Consider the following 18761-nt stretch of genomic DNA (forward strand, 5'->3'; position numbering starts at 1 on the left):
TTCTTTTGTATCTGATTTCTTTTTCCTTTTACTCAGTATCAGCCTGTGCAATTTATCCTGTGTGATTTATCCATGCTGTTGTGTGTGTAACAGTGTTCATCATGAATGGAATTTTAGAAGCTAGGATATAAGTGGGAACTTATTTTCTCATGGAAACAATATAAAGTTAAGGTAGCTCAAGGGGAAAAAATTAAAATAATTTCTAAAACTCACATAGCCCAAGAGAGGCCTGCTGAATTCATACTGAGGTGAAATTTCTACTTGCACTTTGAGCTAACCCACCTACTCTCACAGCCTTACGGAATTCTTCTTTTCACTGTATGTTAAAGATGCAAGTTTTGCATTAAAAAGGTCTTTGTGAAAAATGCACAGAAGAGAAATAGGCAGCTCAGCACCTGGCCACAGCAAGAAAAGTTGCATAGGCAGTACTCTTTCTCTGGGACTCCTGGGTGTGGGTCAGTTAAAGATATATGGGTGCTTATAGCCAGGGAGGTTACTACATTTATTCAGTTACATATCACTCACAGTCTGTCCTTGCACAATTTAACTTAGACCCTTGAAACAGACTCTCAAAAAAAAGGGCCAATAACTAAATAGCAAAAGTGGGCAAAAGAATAAACAAAAAAGTTTACAGAAAAGGGAAACACAAAGGTGCTTCTTAAACATATCTTTAAAAGTGCTCATCTTATTCATAAGAGAGCTGCAAATTAAATCTGTGTTTTTTACCTGTCAGGTTGGAAAACATCTGAAAGTCTTATAATTCACTATGTTGGCCAAGAGTTTGAGTAAACAGACATTCTCATATACTGCTGGCAGGAGTATAAAAGGGTACAGCCCTCAGGCAGAAGGTGGCAAGCATGTATCAGAATTATAAATGTACTATATGCTCTTTGGCCACTTCTGGGAATCTGTCCTTCAAATATACTTGCACATGTGTAAAATAATATAAAGATTATTCACTACAACACAATTTATGAGATAATAAGGCTGAAAATCACCTAAATGTCCCTCATTGGGAAACCTGTATTAATTATAATACTCAAAGGAGTAGCACTCAGTTATTTTAAAAATGGAACTATTTTACTTATATTAAGTGCCAAACAGTGCAGAGCATGTTGCCTTACCTGTTTTTTTTTTTTTAAAAAAAAGGGGGGGGGGGAGGAAGGATGGGAATAAAATGTATATATATTCATATTTACTCATATATTAGTAACTAAGAAATTAATTATTGGTTACCCATGGGGGAGGAATGAGGAGTTGGGGGAATATAGTGAGAAACTTCTCTGTATGTTTACTCTTTTTATTTTAAATGTCTGAATCATGGGAATGAATTATCTATTCAAATAATTAAGTTTTAAATGTTTTAAATTGCTTTCATTCTAAAGTTCTTTTTTCTTTTATCAACTCAGGAGGAAAAGCACTACACAGAAGGTTGCTAGTCAGGAATCACTACTGTATTTTACATCTTTTAAAGCAAGTTTACATTTGATGTTTTAACTCATAACTTTATCACACTGAAAAGTGCATGTATGTGTATGGGGAAAAAATGCTGCCTCACAATTGGGCCTGCCTACCTGGGGAAGACTCTAGACTGAGATCTTTATTTATTGGTGCATCCATACCTTTTAACCTTTAATATGATAAGGAAGATCTACCTCACTGACACACAAATTATATGCCTATATAGCACTATTTTTTTGAAATGCAAAGATCTGGAAGAAGATCAAGGGATATAATACAGAAAGAAGTCAGAAACAATGGAGAAGACCAAATTTCCAGAAAGAGGAAAAACACAGAGAACACGGGTATTTCAGTAAGTTTTGTGATAATTCCTATAAGTACTGAAATAATTTTTCACTGTAACCCACCAATCTCAGAAATACAAAGTATTATACTTTCCACTAATTAAAGTATTTTTCTATCTGTTATTCCTTTCATTTAATTAAAAATACAAATGTTTTTTCGTAGTCTACCTAGTATTTTTCTGTTCTATTTTAATTTTTGTTTCTTACAGGAATATTTTAAAATAAAAATATATTTCCTCAAGAATTCTAATGGGTTTTTACCTATATCCAGTTGTGTACAAATATTTTTTAATTGTTTTTATAACTTTAAAAAGAAGCAAGTTAAAATTTCAAAACAAAACTGTACATGAGGTAAAAGTGATTCTGTCCTGTATCCCCTTCCCCTTCCCACCATCACACTAGAGTACTCACTACTTAGAGTCTGGTATATATCCTTCCAGATCCTTATTTGCTAAGCATAACCAAATGTGTGTGTGTGTATGTGTACATGTGTTTTTGGTATCATATATAATTTTTAAAAGATCATTTACCACACATGTTATATCCTAACTTGCTTTTTATTACTCAATATATCAATACATTATAGATATCAGACATGATATGCAGGATGTCGGCAGATGTGGACAGGCACAACTTTTGTAGTTACTCTAAACAGCAATGAGTGATAACTGTTTTTTCTAGTTTGAACACTATAGTAAACAGATAGCTCTCCCCTCAAAAAAATTAAGTTGCTTGGTTCCTCAGAAATTCCATTAGATTTACACTTGATAATACCACCTCTATTACAGCTTAGATTTATATGTGTGTGTGTGTATGAAATTTGAGGGGTTTTTTTGGGGGGAAAAATACTGATATCTCAAGTATAAAAACAGAAGGGTTACTAGAAGCAATTAAATTTTCTCTTATACAATACTTGCTTCTCCTTCAGGACTGTGTCAGATTTTCTCTATTTTATTTGCGTTTAAATATACCATTAAGACTGAAGAGAGAATTCAGGACTCATAACCTTAATTCATAACTGTGTATTTTATCTAGTCATTTGAGGGAAAAATATGAAAATCAGATTTCCCAATTTTGCTACATGTTACTTGTACTGGCAAATTTTGGGATTCACAAATTAAACCCAGAAACTAACCTCGAGGTAAAATTCCCCGAGATCAATTTTCAGCCTTTTTTTTTTTTTTTTTTTTTTTTTACCTTACAGGTTGAAATGATTGGGTAAATGAAATTTGGGGGCAGACTTACTCTATTTATTCAGTATATAGTATATACATGCCCTTCACTGGCACGTCTGAGAAATGACTATATAGAAGAATAGTGATTTTGTAGCAATAACTGCATCATAGATTCACCTCTTATCTTAAATTTTTTTATCTATGGGAATGCAAAGGATATATAAGAGAAATGAAACAGAAGAACCATAACACCATGGACCAGACAAAAAGTTGGAAAAAGGAGCATGAAATCAGGCTAGAGACTGAGTACTGGAGCTCAGAATATCAACTGTTACCATTGACTAGATGCTAGAGATTTCTAGATGGCTGCCTGTTCCTTCCAGCTCCTTTCTTTACTTTGGAGGATTATATATTGGTGATGGGTAAAAGTTTAGAAACAACACCACCCAAACCCAATTTCTGTATGTAAGTCTAGTACTTCAGAAAACATGAAATGTTCAAATGTGACACCAGGCACCTTAGCAGTAAAAAAAAAAAAAAAAAAGAAAAAAGAAGAAAAAGAAAAAAGAAATTTACCTTTCGAAGGATATCTTCAGCTAATGTGAGGAACGCCTTTTCGATGTTTATATTTGCTTTTGCACTAGTCTCAAAAAATCTAATACCATGCTCTCTTGCAATCTAAAATAGAAGCAAAATATCATCATAAAATTATCAAGTACAGGTTACCAATTGATGACTTTAGCATCCTAAAGGAAATAGTAATACTATTCTAAAGGTAGTAGTCTCAACTAGGTTATCTAAAATGAACAGATTATTTCAATGGGTCAAGACTCAAATGGTCAAGCTCCTTAAAAAACAAACAAAAATTCACTCAAATGATAAGCTATCATTTCCAATAGCATTTTTAAAAGGATGCGAATAGCTCAAGTGCACTCCACTACCACTAATGTAAAAACAATCAAATGCAACACCATCTTTACAAAGAAAGGGCAGCATATTAGTCTCATTCAGAGCTTTTTACCTGTTCTCCTTTTCCTTTAGGTACAACTCTTTTATCATCCATATCACACTTGTTTCCTAGTAACATTCTTTCCACATCTTCATTGGCATGCTAAAATGAAATAAAATTTTAATTTACACACTACCATGAATTATGGCTTAATAAAAATGACTTTATAGGAGGCTGTCTAGTTTCTAGAAACATTCTCAACAAGAGAGGACATATGCAAAAGATCTGAAACTGTAATTTCTTACACATAGTCTAAATCCAAGCTGGATCATGATTTTAGATAATGTGTATTACCCTATAAGAAACCTTAGTTTAAAATTCTATAGAGCCCTTAGAGTCTCAAAAAGTCACATTGCTAGGGGAGTCCGTGCACAAAAATCAGTTAAAAACAAATGTTGCTCCACTGAAATCCTAATGACATCTTCTGCACAAATAGGAAAATCCATCTCTAAAATTCATGTGGAATATCAAGGGACCCTGAATAGCCAAAACAATCTTGAAAAGAAGTACAAAGTTGGAAGATTCACACTTACTTCCTGATTTCAAAACTTACTACAAAAAGCTACAGTAATCAAAACAGTGTGCTCTTGGCATAAGGACAGACATAGACAAGAAGAACAGAATAGAGATACCCGAAATAAACTCTTGTGTACACCATCAAATGATTTTCAACAAGAGTGCCAAGACCATCCAATGGGGGAAAGGACAGTCTTCTCAACAAATGGTGTTGGGAATACCAGATATCAACATGCAAAAGAATGAAGCTGGATCTTTAACTTACAACACCATACTCAAAATGGGATCAAAGACCTAAATAGAAGACCTAAATCTATTAAACTCTTAGAAAAAAACATAGGGAAAAAGTTTTATGACCTTGGAATTGGCAATGATTTCTCAGATATGACACCAAAAGCATAAGCAACAAAAAAGAAAAAACAGATGAATTGTACTTCATCAAAATTAAAAACTTCTGTGTGTCAAAGATCACTATCAGCAGAATGAAAAAGCAACCCATGGGATGGGGAAAATATCTCAAATTGTCTATCTTTGGCCCAATGCACCTTTCCCTGAAATATCCCTGCAGCAACACAATTATGTTCTCTGGACACCAAAAGTAATTTATGAGACTTGGTTTGTCTTAAATTTGAATCCATCATATTATTTCCACCAGCCCCATCCTTATCTGGATACCTTCTAGTCATCTCTTCAGGTCTCAGCTTAAACGTCACTGCCTATTTCAAGACTGTTTGGCTATTCTGGGTACCCTGAATTTCCATATGAATTTTAGAATCAGCCTGTCAACCCCCGCCCCTATCCAAAAGAAGCAGCTGGGATTTTGATAGGGATTTCACTACATCTGCAGAACACTTTGGGTAGTACTGCCATTTTAACAATATGGAATCTTCCAATTCATGGACATGGGATGTCTTTCTAATTATTTAGATATTCTTTAGTTTCTTTTAACAACATTTTATGGTTTTCAAAGCCTTGTGCTTCTTTGGTTAAATTTTTCTTATTTTTTTCTTTTTGATGCTATTATAAATACAATTATATTCTTAATTTCAATTTTTGATTATTTGCTGCTAATGTATATAAGTACAACTGATTTTTGTATACTAATCTTGCTTCCTACAACCGTACTGAACTTGTTTATTAGTTCTAATAGTTTTATTTTTTGGTGGAAGTGTGTGGATTCCTTAGGATTTTCTATATACAAGATCACACCATTTACAAATATAGTTTTACTTTCCAATCTGGGTGCTCTTTTTTTCTTTGCCTAAATGCCCTGGCTAGAACCTCTAGTACAATGTTAAACAGTAGTGGCCAGAGCAGGCATCCTAATCATGTTCTTGATTGTAGGGGAAAGGATGATGTTGTCTGTGGGATTTTCACATATGTCTTTTAGATTTTGTCGAATGGGTTTTTTTGTGTGTGTCTGTTGACAAGATCATATGGTTTTTGTCTTTTATTAATATGGTGTATTACATTATTTCATATGTTGCATTCCTAGGTAAATTTCTCTTGACCATGATATATAATCTTTTCTTAAATGCTGCTGGATCAATTCAGCTGTTAAAGTTTAAATTTCTACAACACATTAAAAATTAGACAAAGTCAATCTCTTATATATCAGAAAAACATTTTTTTTAAATGGCTGGGTTTTACGTATGTTAGTTCTCATGCTGGGAAACTTAAGCCATCCAGCCTACCAAGTTAAATGTATGAGCCTGTGGTATAATAAAAAACATATTTTTGGTCTTTGTTTCTATTCCTGGCACAGTACTCCTAATTTCCTGAGTGATAGGAGTGTCTTTTGTTATTCATAACAAGCCTCTTTCTGTTTACCTAAATTTATGCTAATAAAGGACTCTGGCCAGGGCCTCTACAGAGTTTCACAATGGAGGCTGGTCACCAGAGGAACCAAACACTGAGGGTTGAGACTTTTAACCCCCACCCGCCATGAGGTGAAGGGGGCTAGAGATTAGGGTCAATCACCAGAGGTCAATGATTTAATTATCATGACTATGTAACGAGGCCCCCATTAAAACTTGGAAACAATGAAGTTAGGGTATCTTCTTGGTTGGTGAACACATCAAGGTGCCAAGAGGGCTACATGTCCAGAGACAGCCTAGAAGCTCTGCATTCTCCAACCCCCATACACTGTCTATGCATCTCTTCCATTTAGCAGTTCCAGAGTTGTGTCCTTTATAATACAATTGTAAGTATAGCTCTTTCCTGAGTTCCGTGGGTCATTTTAGCAAATTACTGAACCCCCAAATGGGTCATGGGAACCTCCAAATTTGTAGCCAAGTCACACAGAAGTGCAGGTAGCCTGGGGGACCCAGGACTTGCATTTGAAGGAAGAGCAGTCTTGTGGGACTGAGTCCTTAAACCTGTGGAGTCTGACACTAAGACTGAGTAGTTAGTGTCAGAACAGGATTGAATTGTAGGACATCCAGTTGATGTCACAGAATTGGAAAATCGGTTGCTGCTGGAACATTGCATAGTCTCTCTATATAAATTGCTCTTATTACACATGCTACTTGGCCGAACAATAAAATAAAGGCTAAGGAAATTTTAAAATGGAGGCTTTGTTTTTGGTTTCAAAATCTGTGTCATTAACAGATTATTAAATACTAACAGACTTCTTGTAGCAACGGAAAAGTTAGTAATAAGCCCTTAGGATTGCTACCATTGAAGATATTATTATCTTGGGTCTAATACTGGCTTAAGACTTGGTCTTTGTGTTTCCAGCCAAAAGTTGCTTTAAAGAGGTTTTTTATCTTTGGCCGTGCCACACAGCTTGCGGGATCTTAGTTCCCTGACCAGGGATCAAACCTGGGCCCCTTGCAATAGAAGTGCAGAGTCCTAACCACTGGACCGCCAGGGAATTCCCAAGAGTTAGTCTTAATGAAATTCAAAGCATAGAAGGTAGCAATAAGACATGAAAAATAATTCCAACAAGAAGCTACCTATGCTGCAGCACAGAAACAGACATGCTTTGACACACTACCTTATAAAAACTGACATCTTCACGTGCAATGATATGGCACTATTTTCTTGGTTAGCATTTTACTGTATTAGTACTCTGTATCTTTCAAAATGTCTAGAAGTGATATGGTATTTCCATAAGTTAAAAATACGTTTTTATTTCTTTATTATTTATTTTTGGCATGCCACACGGCTTGTGGGATCTTAGTTCCCTGACCAGGGATTGAACCTGGGCCACAGCAGTGAAAGTGCCAAGTCCTAACCCATGGACCGCCAGGGAATTCCCAAAAATACGTTTTTAAAATTATTATTGAAAATGTAATTCATTCATTCAATAAAAATTCCCCAAAAAAGAATTCATTTAGACAGGTGTGTAAAACCACTGGTAGCTTCTATTTGGGGCCATCTTACAAGATGGCTGTATAGAGTTTCTGGGTAATCTGGTAATTGCCTTGGATGGGGTTCAAAACAGATCTGCCCAAAATTTTAAGAAAAAGTAAGCAAAAAATAACATTACCCTATAAACAAGTAGAAATATTCAATAGTAATGATAGCAAACACTATAAGATCAACTGGAATATTTATTCTTCTTAACCAAGCACACAAATGTGTGTTTATGTAGGGTTTACACAATTTCTAGGTCTTACCTCATCTATGTTTCTAAGCCATTTGCTGATGTTTTCAAAACTTTTACCATTTGTGATGTCATATACTAGCATGATACCCATTGCTCCTCTGTAGTAGGAGGTTGTGATGGTGTGAAATCGCTCCTGGCCTGCCGTATCCCTGAAATAAACAGCCAATAATTTGCACTGAGCATTTTGATATTACTAAGTTCTAGATAAAGGGCAAAACAGTAGAACAGTTTGGTAAAATAGAGATTAAAATCCACTATATGACACAAAACAAAACAGAACCACCAATCATTTAATTCTTAAATAGCAAACAATTACGGTTATTCGTAAACATATATATGTGTAAATACTTTTTAGTCTAAGGAAATTAACAACCTACCAATACTGGATGAAAATCTGAAAGGGAAAACAGTACAAAGTGACATAAAATTATTTTTAAAGTTATTTAAAGATGAATACCAGCAAGTGTGATAAAAACTCTTGGAATTCCATTTATTTAGTGATCTAGTTCCATAATGTAATACAAAAGCTTGTGGAATTTTTAGAACATTAAAGGACTACACCATAGTACAGCCACATTTATCTTTAGAATCATTTACAAAAATTTGTAAAGATAACCTCATTTATAAATAACAGGACAGAAATACGTAAATTGTAGTATTTTTCAATGCTTTCAAGCCAAAGATTTAAGATATTTTGCTCCTGTAATTTTTCCCTCATTTGCATCACCAATTTCTTTTTATGGATCATTATAATTAGCATATGTACATATTTAAGTCTCCCCCCCTTTTTTTTTTAAATTTATTTATTTTTGGCTGCGTTGGGTCTTTGTTGCTGCACGCGGGCTTTCTCTAGTTGTGGCGAGCGGGGGCTACACTTTGTTGTGGTGTGGGGGCTTCTCATTGCAGTGGCTTCTCTTGTAGAGCACGGGCTCTAGGCGTGTGGGCTTCAGCAGCTGTGGCACGCGGGCTCAGTAGTTGTGGCTCGCGGGCTCTAGAACACAGGCTCAGTAATTGTGGCACACGGGCCCAGTTGCTCCGCAGCATGTGGGATCTTCCCGGACCAGAGCTCAAACTCGAGTCCCCTGCATTGGCAGGCGGATTCTTAACCACTGCGCCACCAGGGAAGTCCCTCCCCTATCTTTTCTAAAAAAAGCAAAATTCAAACAAACCAAAAACCCCACTCCCAACCCCACATCCCTCCAACTAACACTGCATTTCTCTGTTCCCCTTCCCAGGAAACTTCTTTTTAAAACTTTTGTTTTAAAGTAACTATACCCTCACAGGAAATTTCGAAAACAGTACAAAGAGGTCCTGTGTACCCTTTACCCAGTTTTTCCCAATGGTAACATCTTACATCATAGTACAAAAAGAAATTGACACTGGTACAATCTACAGACATTATTAGAGTACTGTTCTCTGCAATTTTATCACATGTATAGATTTGTGTAGTCACTGCCACAAAGAAGGCAGAAAACTGTTGTATCACTCACTCCTCTACCTCCTATAGTCCCTACACCCTGGCTAATAGTCTGTTTTCCATTTCTCTACTTTTGCCATTTCCAGAATGTTATATAAATGGAATCATGCATAATGCAACCTTTTGAAACGGTTGTTTTCACTTTTTCCAGCATAATGCCCTTGAGATCTACCCAAGTTGTTGCATGTAATACTAGTCCGTTTCATTTTATTGCTGGGTAGTATTCCACTGAATGGACTCATCACAGTTTGTTTAATCACTCACCCGTGTAAGGATATTTGGGTTGTTTTTAGTTTTTGGCTATTACAAATAAAGTTGCTATGAACATTTGTGTACAAGTTTCTGTGTGTACGTAAGTTTTCATTTCTCTGGGATGAACACCCAGGAATGTTATTGCTGAGTCAGATGGTAAGTATATGTTTAACTTTATAAGAAACTGCCAGACTTTTCTAGAGTGGCTATACTACTTTAATACATTCCCACTAGCAATGTATGAGAGACCCAGTTTCTTTGCATCCTCATCAGCATTTGGTGTTCTCACTGTATTTTATTTTAGTTGTACTAATAGGGCATGCAGTGATATCTCATCATCATTTTAATTTGTATTTCTCTATGGCTAATGATGTTATACACTTTTTCATGCAGTTATCTGCAATCCATATATCCTCTCTGGTGAAATGTCTATTTGTGTCTTTTGCCTATTTTCTTTCTTTTTTTTTTTTAGCTGCACAGTGCAGCATGCAGGATCCTAGTTCCCGAACCAGGGATCAAACCTGTGTCCCCTGCAGTGGAAGCACAGAGTCCTAACCAGTGGACCGCCAGGGAATTCCCTCTTTTGCCTATTTTCTAATTGGATGGTTTCCCCCCTGCCCCCTTTTTTTTCAAACTATTGAGTGTCGAGAGTTCTTTTTACATATAAGTCCTCTGTCAGGTTATGTGGTTTGGGAATATTTTCTCCAAGTCTGTAACTAGTTTTTTCATTCTTTTGGCAGGGTCTTTTGTAGAGCAAATATTTTTAATTTTGTTGAAATCCAATTTATTAATTTTTAAAATCTTCTATGGATTGTGGTTTAGTGTTATATCTACTCTTCACCTAATCTTAGGTCCCAAAGATTTTCTCCTATGTTTTCTTCTCAAAGTCTCATGGTTTTACATTTTACATTTAAACTGATGACACAGTTTGAATTAATTTTGGTACAATGTGTGAATTTTGAGTAGAGGGTTCACCTTTTTACTCATGGATGCCCAACTGCTCTAGCACCATTTGTTGAAAACGTTAAGGAAATATCCTTTCTTCATTGAATTGCTTTTCACCTTTGGCACAAACCAGTAGGCCATGGTTCAATCTATTTCTGGGTTTTTTATTCTGTTACAATGATCTGTGTATCTATCTGTGCCTCCCCCAATACTGTACTGTCTTGATTACTTTAGCTAAATAAATTCTTAAAATCAGGTAGACTGATTCCTCTCACTTCTTTTTCTGTCAGAGTTGTTTTAGCTATTCTAGCCTTTTCATACACATTTTAGGACAAGCTTGTCTACACTGACAAAAAAAAATCTTCCTGGCAATCTTCTTTAAAGAGTTATCTCTAGTTTCTGTCTCTCCAAATTCATTCCTCAACCAATTCTAATCCAACTGCTATTACTACTATTCTACCAAGACTGTTCTTGTTCAAAAAGTCTGATGGCCAAATCCAGTATTTAGTTCCCTTACATATACAGTAATCATTCAGTAGGATTCTACACAGTTGACCACCTTCTCTTGAAACATTTTATTCTCATGACTTTTCAGAAACCATGTTTCTGCTCAACTCTCAGTATCTTTTGTTGGCATTCTAACATTTAGAGAAGTAGGAGCTGACATTCTCTACACAATAGCAGAGTGATCTTTAAATATATGTGTGATCGTATCATTTTGCTGCTTAAAATTTCCAAAAGCTTCAATGGGGAAAAAATGGAGCTGAAACAACTGGCTATCTTTATGCAAAAAAATGAGGTTGGACCCCACCTCATACCGTATATAAAAATTAATGCAAAACAGATCTAAGACCTAAATGTTAAGAGCTAAAACTATGATACTCTTACAAGAAAACATAGGAGAACAGCTTCATGATTTTAGATTTGGCAACTGTTTCTTAAACATGCTGTACCAAAATCACAAGCAATGGAAAAAAATAATAAACTGGACTTCATCAAAATTAAAAAGTTTTGTGCTTCAATGGACACCATCAAGAAAGTGGAAAGAAAACCTACAAAATGGAAGAAAATATTTGTAGATCATATATTGATAAGGAACTTGTACATGCAGAATATATAAAGAACTCTTACAACTCAATAAAGGATAAATGATTTTTATCCAAAGAAGATACACAAATGCCCAATAAGCACATGAAAGGATATTCAACATCATTAGGAAGTTGCAAATTAAAACCCCTTCACAGGCACTAGATGGGTATAATCAAAAAACCAAACAATAACACATGTTGGTGAGCATGTAGATAAATTGGAACCCTCTAACGTTGGTGGGAATGCAAAATGATGCAACCACTTTGGAAAACAGTCTGGCAGTTCCTCAAAATGTTAAACATACAGCTACCAAATGATCCAGCAATTCCACTCCTAGGTATATTACCAAGAGAAATGAAAACATATGCCCACACAAAAACTTATAAAAGAATGTTCATAACATTATTCATAACAGTCAAAAAGTAGAAACAACCTAAATGTTCATCAACTAATGAATGGGTAAATAAAATGTAGTATATCCACACAATGGAATATTATTCAGCCATAAAAAGGAACGAAGTACTGATATATACTACAACATGGGTGAACCCTGATAACATTATGTTCAGTGAAAGAAATCAGACACAAAAGATCACATATTGTAATATAATTCCACTTCTATGAAATATCCAGAATAGGAAAATCTGTACAGAGACAGAAAGTAGGTTAGTGGTTACCCTGGATGACGGGTTTGGGCAGGATGGAAAGAGGCTGCTAAAGGGTATGGGTTTCTTTCCAGAAGTATAAAAATGTTCTAAAATTGTGATCATGGTGAATATACATTGCAAATATACTAAAAAACTATTTAATTGTACACTTTAAGTGGGTGAATTATAAGGTATGTGAATTATGTCTCAATAAAGCCATTACAAAACAAGTAAACAAACGGAAAACATGACTAGGCTTAAAAAAACAAACTAAAAATTCCAATGGCAATTCATTATAACCAGAGCCAATCCCAAAATCCTTACCCTGAAGTTTACAAAGTATTACAGGATTTGTACTTTTCACCAGCCCCCCCAAATTTTGAGGCACTCTTTTCCCTGACAGCTAGAACCACATTTTTTTCATGTCTCCAAATTCACAATCTTGGTCGCACCAGAGAGCTTCTGTACTAGCTGTGCCCACAGTCCTGTACATGGTTGGCACCTCATCTTTGCATTTTAACCATCACCTTATCAGAAGCCTTCTCTGCCCATCCAATTTAAATAGTCATCCAGTCTCTCTCCATTCCATCTCCTTGCTTTACTTCTCTACAAAGCACTTATTACAGATTTATTTACTGTCTCCCATGTCCTCTAAAATGTAGGTTCCATCAGAGATTTGTCTGTCTTGTTCACTGCAGAATCCACAGTATCTACATGGTGAATAAACACTCAAATGTTTGTTAATGAGTCAGTATTTCAGAATCTTACCTAGCAGTCCTTTATTATATTTTAGAATCAAGGCATTCCAATTTAGTTACGTGACCCTTAAAAACGTACATTTTTAAAAATAGTGCTTATATGTCTAAAAATATAAGTAGCAAGGAATATAAAAGAACTACCAGGGCTTCCCTGGCGGCGCAGTGGTTGAGAATCTGCCTGCCAATGCAGGGGACACGGGTTCGAGCCCTGGTCTGGGAAGATCCCACATGCGCGGAGCAACTAAGCCCGTGTGCCACAACTACTGAGCCTGCGCGTCTGGAGCCTGTGCTCCGCAACAAGAGAGGCCCGCGCACCGCGATGAAGAGTGGCCCCCGCTTGCTGCAACTAGAGAAAGCCCTCGCACAGAAACGAAGATCCAACACAGCCATAAATAAATAAATAAACCCAAAGTTTAAAAAAAAAGAAATTATGTTTAAAAAAAAAAAAAAAGAACTACTAATACATTAATATTCCTTACATTTAATCACAGTGTGCATTACATGTTCATATATCTGACACCTATCCATTTATCCATCAATTCAAATATATACTGCGGGTCTACCATGTGCTAGGCATTATGCAAGAACACACACAGAACATGGGTCTGGAGTCAGATCCAACTTTATTGTCAGGTTCCAATCCTTCCAGCTGAGTGACCTTGAAGGTATTTAACCTCCCTGGATCTTTGGGGTTTTTTTTTACAAAGTAGTAGGGATAACTAAAGTAAAATTTTATAGTTAATTTGTATTTATTATAGATAACCCCAAAGAATCTATAGTATAAAAATAGGCAAACATGTAATAATATCATTATGTGTGACCCAAAATTTAATTGTGCTTTTAAAATGTCCTAAGTCAAAACCATCTCTATAGAGATGCTCTATGTCTATGGTATTCAGAGCTCTCTCAAGTTAATAGTTGTGTGTGTTTAAGCTATAATCAAAATTGCTTCACAAGGAAAACCTTGGCCTATCCTAACCTGAAGTCTATTTCTGTAAAAAAGTAGTATGTTTTTTTATTTAGCCAAGTTAAAGATTTGGCTGGACTTTTCAATTTTCTTAAGAGAATCTCAGCCCTGTCATACTAATTTCTGGAATTACACTTCTTCAGAGGGTGAAAAGTGCCAAGAAGACAAAAAGTAAAGAGACTAGGGGCTGATGCTGGGGATGGTGCAAGCAAGTGAAATTTTAAACAGGGCAGAGGAAGTGAAGGGAATAAGAAAGTGAGCCATACAAATACGTGGGAGCAATGGTATTCCAAGAGGGGAAAGAACAAGTGCAAAGGTCCTGAGGCATGGTTGAGGAACAGAAAGGAGATCAATGTGACTGGAATGGAAGGAGTGAAGCCAGACTAGTAGGAGATCAGAGAGGTGGTGGGGCGGCAGTGCAGATCGTGTAGGATCTTACAGGCCTCGGCAAGCATCGCAGCTTTTCCTCTGAGTGAGATGGGAAGTCTACTGGAGGGTTTTACGAAAAGAAATAACTTAATCTGGGTTTAAAAAAAAATTGTTCTGTCTACTGTGTTAAAAATGGGTGTGTGTGCAAAAGCAGAGTTAGGAGGTAATGTAATACCTATCCAAAAAAATGACATTTAAGAAAAACCATCTAACAGACTTGGTATCAATTCTTCTATGTTGCATCCTTAAATTAGGTTAGACTACTAAGAGGCCACACACACACACACACACACACGCACATGTATGCATTTGTATTTACGTATCTATATACCTTCTTAGACCACAATTTTATCTCCATTATCTCAATATTATGTTAACAAATTAGAATCATTACAAATAGCTTTATGAAAACTTATTTTGTATTAGTTATGACCTGTTCTTTCCTGCTTTTTTACGTTATTTCTGAAAAGAATAACTTACTTTTTTTGTTGGTAGCCCTCCCTCCCTGCCCTTTTTGTGTTGGACGCCAAGAAGTTTATAGGTAAATTTTACAAATTAAGCATAGCAAATGAATTGTCCTTTAGAGACAGTATATTTACATTTTCCATTCTTCTCAATTCCAAATTCTTATTTTATCTTTTATTAATCTATTTAGTTACAAGTTGCCTTAAAACAGATGTAATTATAAATGTTTTCATGAAAAAACAATAAAAATTTGTCCTATCACAGTAGAAATAGTTTAGTTCTTTTGTAAACTGCAAAAAGAAGTATAAATTAACTAATAATTCTATCCCATTAGAGAGGGGTTAAAGTTTCCTACCTAAAATCCAGGCTAAAAATGTACTTATCCAAGACAAAGAACATACAGGACCGGGCTTCCAGTAGTGTCTAACAGCTATAATGTAGGAGGGATAGAAAACTTGCATTTCAATTTTTATCATAAGTAATAACAATTTAGGGAAAAAATCTTCCACAGCATTCTGCTATGAATACCACCCCCAACACTGTCTAACATTCTTGGAACACTGTTACACCCAGGTATTTATATGGCTCACGTCCCCATTCATTCACACTACACAATTAGCCAATTATATACACACTTCAGTGTCAAATCTATGACTAAATTCTCCACCAAGAAAAAACACACTGCAAAGAAACTACTTAGCTAAATCTAAATCAATGGCACCTGGAGAGGAAATTTTATTTTTATATTATTATGCTTAGTTATGAAATACTGATATAAAAGATATTGAAATATTAATGGCCCTTCTGAAAAAGTAATCATGATTTCAAAACAAAATCAGAGTTTTTGTTTTGATTGATGGCATACTACTCCATCTGTTCTTTGATTTTTGTCTCCTCCATCTCCCAAAACTTCTTACACCCCCTCTTCCTTCTTTTTATATGCTCTCCTTGCTAAGTCTTTTAAAATTATCCTTTTCCTGGATCCTCCTAATACCAATCCCTACCAATTGTTAATGCAATCAACAATTTATTTCAAACCAGAAAGGGAGTCCCTGCCTCACTACCTCTAAGCTAATTGGTGACCCTCTGCCCAGGGCTAAAAATAGCCACAGCTGCTAATTCATGGTCAAATTATTTTTAGGTTTGCATAAAACCTAAAACACATACACCCAGGTCTAAAGGCAGCAGGTTGACTCCAATCAGCAAAAGCAGGTGTTTATTATCTGAAGAGCAATTAAACACTGTATATATTCACATTATCTTTTTATGTCCCATATTACAGGTTTTTGAGCCTGTTTTCAAAACCACTTGGTTTTCCTCTCCTATTAAAAATTTTTTCTTCTCAGCCTATGTAGTATAATCAGATTTCTGAAATTATGAATCAATGGCAATAGAATTTTCCTTACATAAAATGATAGATGCACAGCTAAGAGAATGTTGTAAAATCCTATTTTTTCCCACTGACATATAATGAAAGGAGTGATATATTCCTAGGAACTAAAAGAGCTTAGTTACTTAATTGTTAGTCCCACACACAGGGTCAAAGAAGCCGTGTGCTCTGGCTGCTATTATGACAGTTATTTTTAGTCTAGACACTGACAGCACTAGAACAGGCCAGAGACAACATCAAGCTGCTCGGCAAGGCAGAGACCCCAGATTTCGTAACTTTGTGCTTTTGGTAACATAATGAAGTTATTTACTTTATAAATTAGGATGTTAAATTTCTCACATTGAGTTTTATTTTAACAAGGCCTGGATTTCCTCACAGATATGCAACTTCTCTACACCTAAAATACCGTGAGTTTAAATTATGCTCATCTTCATTGCCCAAAATGGGTCAAAAGTCAAAAGCCTGATACCTACCCTTGCAGAGCTTACATTACAGTGGGGACAGGAACAAACAAGTAAATAAATATGTAATTCCAAATTGTGATAAATGTTAACAAGGTAAACAGGGTGGAGTGATGAAGAATGATGTAAAGGGGAGGGAGGAAGTAATCTAGATAGTATGATCAAGGAGGTCCTCTCTATAGAGGTGATGTTTAAGGTAAGTGAGAAGTGAAGTATGAACAGAAACCAATCAAACAAAGTCATTCAGTCAACAAATATTTTATTCAGCATCTGAATCTGCCAGGGTCTGTTGTAGGGGGTGGTTACATAACCACAAATCAGACAGATGGCATCCCCACCCTCAAAAAGCTGACATTCTAGTGGGGGGAACAACAATGAACACATTTTTTAAATATGGTAAATTTAGATACTAAAAAAATACTATGACAAACATAAACTAAGATAAACATGATAGTGCCTAAAGGACTGGGGTGGCTTTAGCTTGTCATCATGCAGGGCCTCTCTCAGAGGCTAACAATGAACTGAGATTGAATGAGAGAAGGCAGCAACACAAAGATCTGATAAAAAGCATTCCAAGCAGAAGGAACAGGTGAATAACAAGGGCCCACAGATGGGAATATGCTTGGCATGTTCAAGAGAGGAAAAAATGACCACATTGGCTGGAGCAAAGCTGGTAAGAGATGAGGTCAGAAGGGGCAGTAGCCAGAACCTGGAGTTTTCAAATTTATTTCTGTTGAAATGGGAAGCCTCTGGAATGAAGAGGTACTTCAGAATGCTTAGTCTAGCTACACTTGGGTGGGTTACGGGGGATCTACAGGGTATGTACAAAGGTCCTAAACTGGAAAAGAGCTTGCCATGTTCATGGAATTGAAAGGAGATGAGCTGTGGGTAGAGACTATATATACAGGGAGCACAAAAGGAGGTCAGAACAGCGGGCAGGGGACCACTCTGTAAACTGTGGAAAGGAGTTTGGATTTGGAATTTCAGCTTTCATTCGAAATGCAATGGAAAGTCAAAATGGTTATAAATAGGGGAAGGAATGACAACCATGATCGTATTTATATTTGAAAAAGGTTACTAAGGCTGTTACCTGGGAAAAGTACTGGAAGAAGGCAAAAAGGGAAGTAAGGACCTGTTAGAATATTAAAAGCCTACTGCAATGGTCCAAAGAAGAGGTAATGGTGGCTTGAACTAGGGGGTAACAATGGAGACATCAGATTGTATTTGGATTCTAGACATATTTTAGAGATAGAATCAATAAGACTTGCTAAATTGGATGTTGGGGTTAAGGGAATGGGAAAACTCAAAGATGGCTCTCATCTATCCGGCACTTTATGTAGGTAAATGGTTAATTTCTCTACAATATGATACTAACTGGTTTCTGGTAACGGTGCTGATGTTAAAATCTGCTGCTGGTACAAGATACAGATGTTGACAGTGGCAAACATTTCTGACCCCCCCCCCCCAAACAAAAATAACAGAAAAGAAAAAAAACAGAAAGAAAAGGCAGACTTAAAGTAACTCACTATGACTGTTTTCCTGGCAGGACCCACTACTCTATGGAAAATGTAGACAGCAAAAGATACTTTGGTAGAAACTTTCTAGAGATCTGGGATTTTAAAAACCATAGCTAGCTGCTTCTCTATCAGCCAAACAAGCTAATTTCAGGCCCACACATATGTGCCTTGGACAGGTGAGACCCTTATGCAACAGTTAAACTAAAAGATTCCTAGAAAGAAATGAGTGAAGACTATTCGAGTAAG

General features: G+C 36.0%; 1 protein-coding gene and 1 non-coding gene across 4 annotated transcripts in view; both read right to left on the reverse strand.

The window, feature by feature from the left end:
* RAB10 (RAB10, member RAS oncogene family) overlaps positions 1–18761 on the reverse strand; it is a 76043-nt gene that overhangs the window by 3503 nt on the left and 53779 nt on the right. For all 3 annotated transcript variants that reach the window (XM_036872841.1, XM_036872840.1, XM_036872839.1), the window contains 3 exons: positions 8129–8267; positions 4002–4091; positions 3557–3658 (listed from right to left, as the gene is read on the reverse strand). In XM_036872841.1, the coding sequence (XP_036728736.1) occupies positions 3557–3658; positions 4002–4091; positions 8129–8267 (331 nt within the window). The remainder of the gene's footprint in view (positions 1–3556; positions 3659–4001; positions 4092–8128; positions 8268–18761) is intronic.
* Positions 7308–7380, reverse strand: TRNAR-UCU. The gene has a single exon. It is a non-coding gene; the product is annotated as a tRNA-Arg (tRNA).

Source organism: Balaenoptera musculus, chromosome 13 (assembly GCF_009873245.2).
Source record: "Balaenoptera musculus isolate JJ_BM4_2016_0621 chromosome 13, mBalMus1.pri.v3, whole genome shotgun sequence".
NCBI classification, from domain to species: domain Eukaryota; kingdom Metazoa; phylum Chordata; class Mammalia; order Artiodactyla; family Balaenopteridae; genus Balaenoptera; species Balaenoptera musculus.